Consider the following 11,386-nt stretch of genomic DNA (forward strand, 5'->3'; position numbering starts at 1 on the left):
GGGAGGGGAGGGGAGGGGAGGGGAGGGGAGGGGAAATATACAAACTTCTATATATATATGATCTTGTAGTTCATACTTTTAGGATCTGGTTCCCTCCGTATTGTTCAACATTCCTTTCTGAATTGTAGACAGGACAGCATTCTGGATGCTAAACACTACATCAAGTCCACCAAGTATTGAACGTGATTCATCATGTTTTCTATTGTAATCATAAAAGTAAGACTCCTACCACCTGTCTTCATCCTCTCCTCCTTAGCTGGGCTTTGTACAGATACATCCTATATGTGCATGTACAGACTAGCCCCACCCACCTTCCTCCACCTCCATCCTTCCTTTAAACCTCCTCTCAATGATTGAGAAGGGTTCTCCAACCACTCCTGATTCCCTGACAATCTCCATCTGGCTAGTGACGTGTTAAATTCTCCAAGTTGTGCTCTGGTTGCTTTCCGGTGTTTCTAGTCCTTTTGCTCCCGAGTAGACAAGCTTTCTGAGGTCAGGTTGCCATGGAGGTTTTTCTCTCTTTCCCCCTCACCCCTCCTTCTTCCTCTCTCCTTCCTCCCTTCTTGCTCTCTGCTCCCTCCCCTGCGGATTACATGTTGAGTCCTTGTTTGGTAAGTAGTATTGCTGTCATTTTTTCCCTCCCTCAAAGGCTACCAGTCCTTACCCTGAACCTTCTTACTCCATGTTCTCTGCTGCAGATAGCTTTATCCTCTTGTTTGTCCTTTACCTTTCCTTGTGTGACAGTAGGTGTCAAAGTATGTTGACCTAAGTTACAATATGTTTTTCATCACAAGCAGGTTACACACACACACACACACACACACACACCAGAAACAAAAGTTCAACAAGTCCAACTCTATAAAATACTCTTTTCTAATTTAATCCACTCTACTGTTGCCTTCCATTATTCCTTCCTCTTTCCCTTCTTTACTTCTTTATTAATGTATAATAAAGAGATAATATCACTACTCACAGCTTAGAAAATAATAAATTATAATAAATTAAGATATTAGAATGTCCAGAGGTTCCCTAAAACCAACAATATCCAAACTCCACCTTTATTAACAGTGCTATAATAAGTTCTAGTACTTATTAAAGGCAGACCTTAAAAAAATACCACAATCTTGCTGGGCATTATGTCTGTAATCCTGATAACTCAGAAGTTCACATTTAATGGCAGTCTGCATTACAAAGTGAGATCCAGGCTAGCCTGGGGTACAGAATGAGACCCTGAACTTCAAAAATTAGGAAATACACTGATGAAAATGCAGAAACCCTATCCACCTCAGTTTGTGTTTTCCATTTCTGACACGATGGACCTCATTATTGCTTTCCCTTCTCCAAGATGAAAATCCAGAAACCCTGTCCACCTTCGGCATCTTCCATCTTGGATTTGACGGACCTCAGCATAGCTTGCCCATCTCTAACATCTCACCCATGCACCTCTTCTCTCCAAAGTCATTAAAATGATGACTTTTCAAAATGAGCTGCTCTATAAGATGTACCACAGTGTTTTTCCTTTCACTAAGCAGCCCTTTTTGAACAAAGAAAAATTATTTTTATAAAACCATTCAACCATATAATAAAGAGTAGAGTTGTAGAGTACGTGTTCTCTCTCTCTCTCTCTCTCTCTCTCTCTCTCTCTCTCTCTCTTTCTCTCTCTCTCTCGGTTTTTCAAGACAGGGTTTCTCTGTGTAGCCCTGGCTGTCCTGGAACTCACTCTGTAGACCAGGCTGGCCTCAAACTCAGAAACCCGCCTGCCTCTGCCTCCCAAGTGCTGGGATTGAAGGCGTGCGCCACCACGCCCAGCTGAGTACTTTCATGTATAATGGGTTTCACACATATGCTCTTATTTTTGTCCCCTCAAATGAAGACATTAGTGTTCAAAGGAAATAGGTAATGTCCATATTCACTTAGTCAGAGCAATGTCAATTTTAAGCCATAATCTTTTGACTCTAAACCTAAAAGTTTCCCTTCTTCATACTTGAGTCTTCCTATTAGATAGAGCCAAACACTTCCTTAGACTTTCTGGTCAACCTCACATGTAATACAGCACAGCACATCCTTCCTTTCCTATACCTGATCTTCCTCTAGAACATGTTTTTTGTTTTTGTTTTGACTCTTACATCTCAGGTAATACATATTTCCTTAGTCTAGCATTTAAGATTTTAATGTCACACACACACACACACACACACACACACACACACACACCTTAAATCAGTCTTCATTACAATTCTCTCTCCAGTCCCATCTTCTTCCATGAGGAAACACATCTTCTTTGCCCTACTGGTTCATGGCCCTAGAAGCCTGGATCACGTTCTTAGTCTTCTCCATCTCTTTTTAGATATTAGAAGGAATCAAGGAGAGGTCTGCCTATCTAAGGGGTTGTAGCCTGGCTCCTTCACTTAGGGACTTGCCACATAGCAGCCTTCATAACTATGGGGACTAAGTTAGTACTTGCATTGTAACCACCTGGAAGCTTTGACAGAGCCAAAGGGAGTCTCAATTTTGCTTTATTTTCTCCTTCTTCCTCTCACTCAGAGCCATGCCCAAAGCTGTCACAGTGAATTTTCTTTAAACAAACATGTTAGATAAAATCTCTTGGCTGAAGATGAACTAAACTGTTCAAAAGTGCCTATTGATTATTAACTGTTTATTTAAGCTTACTAAAACCCAGTAGGTGGTGTGGGCATCAGGGGTTCAGCGTTGTAGATAAGGACAAGGGCTCAGAAAAGCAACAACCTACAGAATGTCAGTGTGTCTAGCAGATGTATAAACCCGAGAGTTCCCCACAATGTCCCTTCCCTGTGACTCCTCACTTTGGTGAGGCACAGTCTATGCAGAGCCACCACAGGCAAGTCTGTTACCATATTTCCCAAGGCTACCTGTTTTCAAGTTGTCATTGAGAAAAGGAGTAAATGCAGTCAACTTATAGAAATCATGGCCCAGCCCCACCTCAATAAACAATTGCCTTAGGTTTCTGTTTCTTTCTTCTACTCTCTGGTCAAATCCTGCCTCTGTTCCCCAAACCCAGCTGTATATAGTTTGCTCCAGTGATTTGCTCTCTTTGAATCACCTCTTCTTCATGAAGGCAAACTCATCTCTTCAGCAAAGCTCAAGGGAGCCCCCACACAGAATTGATTGCTTCCTTTATTGTGGTCCCAAAAAGAGCCATGGGATCATATCTCTGTGTGAATGAGGGAAAGCTCTGGAAACAGAGGCATGTCCCTCTTGACTCTATAAACCGAAACTAGGCACAATCTCCAAAGTTGTTTGACCTCAAGATGTTAGGAATTTTTATTAGATACAGGAATTTGACTCTGCCTGTTGTTTTACTCTGTTTGTCCAATGGAGCAGGCCAGAGGTCAGGTCTTAAAATGAGAATGAACGCCATCCATCTCTTTTATTTGATAGTTGTCTAAATGCTACCTTCATTTCTCTAACCATCCAATAAGCAGACTTTCTCTTCACAAACTCCGACAGTGTCCTGTCTCCTTCCTCAGTTTTTTTTCAAATGTGTGCATGTGGTTTTCTTGTGTAACAGCTACATTCCTCTTGCACTATTAGCCTAGGTCCTGTACACAAACAGCATTGATATGATATGTTATCTGACCACTGTGCTTCCAATAAAGGCACCAAACAAGCCCAGAGTAAATATTTACCAAATAAATGATGAGAAGACAAAATGATATAATGGGCCTATGAACCACACACTGATGATTAAGATATAATAATTGGTAGTCTATGCCATGGTATCTGCTTTTAGCTACCTAAAACAAATTCTGCAGCCTCCTACCCAAGGCACCTTTAGTTGGCAGAGCTACTTCCTGCCCAGCCAGTAGGGTATTTAAGTCTGATTCACTTGACTAAGAATACCAATTACTCTATTTTATTCGAGTTGGTAATTTACAAGAATACCTGCAGTGAGAAATCATAGCATACCTTAGATCTCACTGCAGACCCTTGGGAAAATAAAAGGTCAAGCAGCTTCTTTTAAGAAACAACCTTGATCCTGATACATGGTTCTAAGCTTGAAAGCAATGGGACTTGTCCACGTCGAGTCCACGTACAGCAAGCTGGAACCACTCACCTATATTCCAAAGCAACTGAATTGAAACAGAAAAAAAAAATCAAACAGACCTAAACACAGTTGCTAAAGCAAGACCAGAGTTTTCCAGAGTCCTGAAGCACGTGCCTTCCTAGACCCTGAGAGATGGGAACCTGGTGATGTCTTCTCACGGCCATGTGTCTTCTAAATCCTTGCAAAAGCAATGAGATTGTGGATTTTCCTTCCGAGGGTCAGAATTTTATAACCTCCATTGCCAACAGAACCATATCCGTCCTTGTACTGATGGCTTTCCATCTTACGATCAAGTCACTTTTCCCTCTAAAGCATCCTAACATAGCAACGTTGGGACACTTAGCAACCATGTCTCCAAATCTAGTTCTGACACTAACAACACCAATGTCTCCTGATGCTCTTGCTAACATCTCCCGAAAAGACAGCACCATGTCTAAGTAATCTTTTTCTAGCTCCAGATACATCCATTTCCTCATGTAAATACTCATAGGTCACATCTATTGAATTCCTGTGGTCTCCAAAATAGTCAGGACTCCAAGGTCATACAGTTAGGGAGAGACATGGCTGAAGCTGCTGCCGAGCTTAGGTACCAAGCTCTCATCTCCTCATCTCCAAGCCTGAGTACTCATAGCAGGCTTCTCTGACAGCACAAATGACCTCATCGAACGCCAGTGTGGCTCACCACAGGGATGATGGTTAAAGTTTGGCACTTGGTAAACACATCCGATCCTCTGTTTAAGAGAATATGTAACAGGATCTCAAAGAGTGTGAAATTACCAGGAATGCTGTGAAATGATGAGGTAATCAGAAGCCAATGGAGAGGGGGCAAAGCAAGGCTTTGTCTGTGTTAGCCCAGGAATTATACAAACTAGAAAAAGGGGGAGCTCAGACATTGTAGTGTTTTCAGCTCCCCATCAAAAGTGAGTGTGCAGTGGGGTGCAGGTTAGACATGAGGCTCTGAAGTCACACCAGCCACATGATCTCTGCAATCAAGAAAGCATTACAAATATCAAGATGGAAAGAATGCATAACAGGTCTATTAAAATCTTCGATTCCCCATATATGCCCCATATAGGTCCTTCAACTGCAGTCTCTTTTAGATCCCTGATTGCTTAGAAACTAAATTATGTCTATAGGGAGGGAGAAGTGTGTCAACTCAACTGAAAACCAGTTAACTCAGTGGCTGCCAGTAGACATGCCCTAAGAGCATTTTAAGTACAATGTATTGAAACTGCTTGAAAGGCCTCCACTTGGCACCCAGACCAACATCAGAAGGCACTGTTCCTACTGAGCATCTGCAGCTGAAAGACAGTATTTCAACAGCACGAAACCGAAGGGCACAATGGCGGTGCTGCCAGTGCCAGGTCATTTACATCCCTGTACATCAGCCTCAGGAGTTAATAACACAAAGGGCTCGAGGTGACAAGACCATGGCGTTCAGACTGACTTCTGTTTTCCAGTGTCCTGCAGGAGAGCAAGCATATCTATTCGTGTTATCAAAAACATTCTTGCTAAAATCTTTTCTAATACTAAAATCTCCAGGCCTCATAAAAGCAAATCATTAGGATTCAGAAGGGTCCTTGTGAAAGTCTGCCCTTCCTTTGAGGCTACCTTTTACAATATTGCTGAGACTTGGGGAGTATATTAAAAAGCACACACAGTTCCCTACTGGATTTTACTCAGAATTCTTCCTTTGTAGCAAAAGATATTTGAGCCTTGGTCTTTTGACTCATAGCTGAAATGAGCATTATTGATGATTCATGTTTCCAATTCTGTTTAATTCATAATGGAGTTTTTAGGATTAGAAAAATGCTGCTTGTAACTTACTGCCTGCCATTTCTTTTAAAATTCCGGACACTCCTTACTCTATAGATCTGTTAGATCACCAAGCTCCATCATGGAGTTTGCATTTAAATGTTTATCTTGACACCACAAAGCACTGTTTATCCATTCGACATCATTAGTAGGACAGGAGAGTCTTTTGCACGAGCCTTTGTCTCCTCCCAAGCTAGACGGTTTCAGCAGATAGATGGGAACAGGTGCAATGCCTGCTTTCTCTCCCTGACAATTCGTTCTGGTCTCTATCATCACAGACCAAAGACTGTCACAGAGAGTTCAAATGTCCTTCAGCAACAGGTACTCAGCCACTTATTTCCCACAAAGTTGAGAAAGACTGTAACATATCTGGAGGTCTGCCAGCAGCACCGAAGTCACTTGCAATCTGGAGAAAGGCCACAGTGCTTTAATACTGATGACGTAAATAGGGGTGGGGGAATTCATCAAGCTACTACAAATACAGCTTTCATCATCTAAAAAAAGGAAGTGATTGCACCAGAAATCCCAAAGTCCATATCTCAAGCAATGTGAGGTTTACAAATGCTGCCTATAAGTTAAGAAACTGAGTTCTGGCATGAAGAAAAACATCTGTCACAGTAAAGATTAGAGTCTGTCTGACAAAATGGTGCCATTTATTTTGAAAGGCAATTAAGACATTGTTCCCAGTGACAGGAAAATTTAGAGATTATTTACATTGAGTTATAGATTACCTATCAGAAGAATTCAATTAATGATAAGTATACTCCAAAGGGAATCACTTCAAAAGCTCTTAGAGGCTAGGGCTCCCTGTAGCTAATTTCTCCCTCACTGGAGTCTATAACTATACTGTCTATTAATAACATGCCAACACCTTAATTTTCCTTGTATTGTTGGGGATTTGTATTGGGGGGCATTCTTGATATTTGCTTTGATTTTTTTGTATGTATGTATTTTTACATATGTGTGGAGGTCAGAGAACAACTTGCAGGAATCAGTCCTCTCTTCTATCACGTGAGTTCTGGGGATGCATTGATGACAAGTGCTGTACCTACTAGGCCATTTGCTAGTTAAGGGCCTATCTACTTTAATTTTGATCAAGCTTAGAGAACTATTGACCCATTCAAGGAACACATCCTTAGTTTAATCAATTGCCAGGGGTAGATCTGGAAAAAGCTGCTTTACTAAGCCAAGCTCTGAGACACAACCTTCTGCTTGTCTCCTGATACTGCTAAAACAAAAGGTATCTGGGGGGAAGGCACCTAGAGAGAGGGCACCAAGTTTAATCTCTTGGTGGAAGCAGGAAGGTGGGGATGCTGTCAGTGTAGGATAAGTGAAAACTTAGCAGGGCAGAGAGATCTTCAGGGCTTTTGTAGTGGAAACAGCAAAAATATAAGTAAGTGGTTTAGTAGCTCATGGATGTACTATCAGCACTGTAGCTGAAGCAAGAGGATTCTAAAATGGTTCAAGGCCAACCTGGTCTAGATAATGAGTTCGAAGCCACTAAGGGATACTGTCCCCAAATAGCCAAACAGCAACATAACACCCACCAACTTAAATAAAAGGAGGGCCATAGTTCCACAATTCTAGATTATAATCTCCATTTGACTTTAGTCTTGTTACATTTTAAACGAATTCTAAGTTAATCTCAATGTTTTTTAGCTAAACTTTATGAACAGCAGCATGTTTTTGAAAAAAGGTCGTGAGTGGTAAAAGGTTTTCCGTATAAGTATGGCTTTGTTACAGTCATTTAAATTTTGTCCAAATTTTACATTTCCCCTTGTAAATGAAAACCAATGTCAAAAGAAGAATAGAGGTCTGTGTGATTACTCTCCCAATACACCTTTTTGAACAGCGTCTTCAACTGCTTAGCAAGGGATATGAGATATATTTTATGTATGTTTCCTTTTGTACTAAATTTGCTCTTTGTTCTAAGGCTGGTGTTATCTTGTTAGAAAAACAGTGCTGCCTAATCCTTAACTTTTTCAGGTTCGACTAGCAAAGGACTAAAATTGTCAACTAAGCACGTGGTTCCAGATCGTTCAAGCACAGAATTCAGTCAGTCAGCCAGCCAGCATGCAACAAATGCTGCTTCCACAATCTCAGATTTACTATGCAATTATGCAAGCTGTCTTTTTATTTCTAAAGGGCAGAAGACACCTACAACATCTGATTCATTTGATATGCACCAGGATATTTATTAACGAGTGCTACGGATAGCATTTCTTATATATTAAATTCTCATATTCACCAATAAGAGTTTGAATTATATATACCATTGTCTGTGGATACTCTACAGCATTTGCAGCTTAATGACGGGGGATATTCATATATATCCTTCTTTTATATCCTTCCAAACCCTTTGGTCTGAATTCTCTAGATTTTTTTTTAAGCTGGTTAAAACAATACTTTAATTGAAAATTCTCTTTGTAAAACCACTTTCTTTTGTTAAACAGGCTGGTATGTGCTTCTTTCTCTTCGTCCTCGCCGCTTGGGCTTAGGGGCAGAATAAGAATTCTTTCGTTCCAGGGAACACTGGTTAGGATGTCAGTCTTGCCTGAGCATCCAGTATCACGCCACTGTAGGATTCCCTCCCTCAGCTCCCACCAGGATAGGAACACTGAGGGTTACACCCATCTCCAACATGGAGAAGACCACTAGGAGATCCTAAAAAGACGCATCATGGAAGATTAGGTCTCCATTGTCATGCTGCTATCCAGAAGGAAGGTCTCAGTAAACACACCCTAAGAGGAGGTCACCCACAGCACCACAGGGAAGGACACGCTTCTGCCAGTCCAGGGCGTGGTGGTGGCGAGGACCCATTTGGCACGCCCTGTCAAGACACGCCCTACCACACCCCGCCACGCCCCCCACCCCAGCGTCTAGTCCTTGGCCAGAGGGTCAGCGCAGGCGCGTCTGCTCTCCGGGACACAGCTTGGGAGCCGCTGTCTTCTGCACTCGCAAGCGAAGCGCTCCGTCGCAACTGTGCGCCATGGACAGGGAGCCTGAATGCTCCAAAGCGCCAAGAAAGAAGCACGAGTGGGCGAGAATGAGCTAGCTGGACCAAGAGATGCCCCAGGGCCTATCCTTCTCCATTTTATGTCCTCGAAAACAGCCGTGCAGCTAGGGGCAGTAACAGGGCGGGGTCTCTCCCAGCGGGAGGCGAGCGAGACCGTTAAGCTAGAACACCCGGAGACCATCCTGGCAGCTTGGGCGCCACCCGCGCCGCAATAAAAGCCTCTCGCGGCTTCCCGCCCAGCCAGCCTCGCTCTGATTGGTCGCCGATCAGAGTTGGCTGGAGGCGGTGGCCCAGCTCTGCTCTCCTGCTGCCCTCGGAGGGGGGCGCGCTGGGTGCTCCCGGGGCCGCTCTGTGGGCTCCACACCCAAGGCTTAGAGATCTGGACCAGTACAGCCACACCAGGCAGAAGCCACAGCCATGCGCGGTCTCGTCCGCCTAGCCTGCTTTCAGCTGGTGCTTGGCAGCACACGCCCCCCGCCCCAGCTGTCGGCCCATCCCACCCAGCTCTCGGCAGCCCCAGCGCCCTTTGCTTCCCCCTCTCCCAGTCCACTGGGACGCCAAAGCACAAATCCTTGGGTGGGGTAGGGGCAGCAGCTGGAAGGGAGGGTGGGCACACTGAGGAATTTTCCAGGGAAAGCCGAGATAGAAATAGCCAAAATGCAATGCGCCCCCTTCCCGAATGCTAAGGATCTCTGGGCGGTGGCACAGCCCCCGCCACCCGCGACAGCGTCGCTACGGTCTTTCTCCCGAGCTCCCCATTGTTCACACTTTGCCAGAATCAGGAATATCGCCCAGAGAAAGGAAGAGGTGTCTTGGGCAGCTGGCTACCTGCCATTCTTCGCTGGCACCGTGCAACCCTAGGCTCTCGGTGCGTGTAAAGGCACACGCGCGCACACGCGCACGCACACACACACAACCAGGCAGCCCTGATCACGCCCTCCTCACCCTCCGCCCCTCTGCACTTCCTCCTGTCAAAACGCGGCGCTGGACCCTCCCATCCCTCCGTGCTCCCGGCCGAGGGCAGGTTTTGCAAGTACCCAGCAATTTGGCAAATGAAAAACTAACGTCATTTGCACGGGGGTGCAGGAACGACCACACGGCCCTGCGGTGCTGCCGGTGGTTGCCCCATTTTGCAAACCGTTATTCGGGGCGGGGAAGAGGGGGGGAGTAAGCGAAGGCTGCAAGCCTCACTTTACCACAGCCCGGGACATAACGGTGGGGGTAAAACTGCCCCAGCCTTATTGTTCACTCTTCTCGAAGCTTGCAAACCCCTCTAGGTGAAAGATGTGCCTGGGGGGCGACACCACCCGAGCCACGCATCCGCCACCCGCCTTCGGGGAAGGGGAAAGCAGCGCTGCCCATCACGGCAGCATCCCGGTCCCCATACCCCTGTCCCACCTCCGCGGGCACACAAGTGGGAAGGGCGTGCGCGGCCGCCACTGAGCGGGGAGGCAGCCGCGTCCAGCGCCGTCCCGGAGGGCACGGGTTTGGCTGGCCACGCAAGGAGGATACGATGCGCTCCCTTCTCAGCTCAGTGAAAATGCTGTCTTTGCTTTACACACAAAACCAGCCAAAAGAACCGGCTTCTCGGGGAGAGGGAGAGAAGACAGGGGCAAGCGGACAATTAACAGACCCGATGTAGATTTTTTTTAAAAAAAAATTAAATTAAATTAAAATGTACCTGCAGTTCCCAGGAAAAACAAAGTCCAGATGAGATCCTTAGTTCGCAGCATTGTAAACTGCCGGCTGGGAGGGATGTTCTGGCCGCGGTAAATTCAGTGCCTTCCCCTTGCAAGCGACTGTGGACGGCGGCGGAGCAATGGACCGAGGAGCAGACAATTGCCAGGCTGGGTATGATTATTTTTGCAGAATTGTTTCTTGCCAGCCACTGCCGAGCTGCGTTCACGCGCTGAGCGGAGAATGAGTGACAGTCCCAGCCTCAGCACACTCCCAACTCGGAGATCCCTGCGCTGGCCCGGGTTGGCTTTGATGGAACTGGGGATGCGAGCGACGGGCGGGGGGCGGAGGTGAGAGCCTCACTGTGTCCTTCCACCACGCCGACCACAAATAGTTCCTAACATCCAGGAGGTAAGAGACAGGGGAGGCAGATGCGGCTGCCTGCAAAACACGGCCTGGAGTTACCAATGGAGCCGGGCTCTTTCACAGGGAACCTTCCAGGCAGAGCTGGGATTTCTTTTCACCCTTCTCCTTCATTCACGTCTTTGGAGATCATTCTGCCCTCCAGCGTTCCTTAATCAGGAATTTGAACGTTTTTAATAATTAGGGGGAAAAAGAATTTTAGATTCGGTTCGATTTTCAAAGTTGTGGACACCCCCCCCCCACCTCCAGTTTAATTACTAAAGTCCTTGCAATAAAAAGCATATGGCAGCTTCTTCTTCTTCTTCTTCTTCTTCTTCTTCTTCTTCTTCTTCTTCTTCTTCTTCTTCTTCTTCTTCTTCTTCTTCTTCTTC

At 45.3% G+C, this 11,386-nt stretch overlaps 1 protein-coding gene across 16 annotated transcripts in view; it reads right to left on the reverse strand.

Moving 5' to 3' along the window:
* Positions 1 to 10,905, reverse strand: part of Ncam1 (neural cell adhesion molecule 1) — a 296,582-nt gene extending 285,677 nt beyond the window's left edge. For 5 of the 16 annotated variants that reach the window (XM_029481093.1, XM_029481092.1, XM_029481090.1 and 2 more), the window contains exon 1: positions 10,597 to 10,905. In XM_029481093.1, the coding sequence (XP_029336953.1) occupies positions 10,597 to 10,648 (52 nt within the window). In that variant the 5' untranslated portion in view covers positions 10,649 to 10,905. The remainder of the gene's footprint in view (positions 1 to 10,596) is intronic. The other 11 variants (XM_029481098.1, XM_029481097.1, XM_029481101.1 and 8 more) reach the window with 3 other exon arrangements.
* Between the last annotated feature and the right edge of the window lie 481 nt (positions 10,906 to 11,386).

This window comes from Mus caroli, chromosome 9 (genome assembly GCF_900094665.2).
Source record: "Mus caroli chromosome 9, CAROLI_EIJ_v1.1, whole genome shotgun sequence".
Classification (NCBI taxonomy): Eukaryota; Metazoa; Chordata; class Mammalia; order Rodentia; family Muridae; genus Mus; species Mus caroli.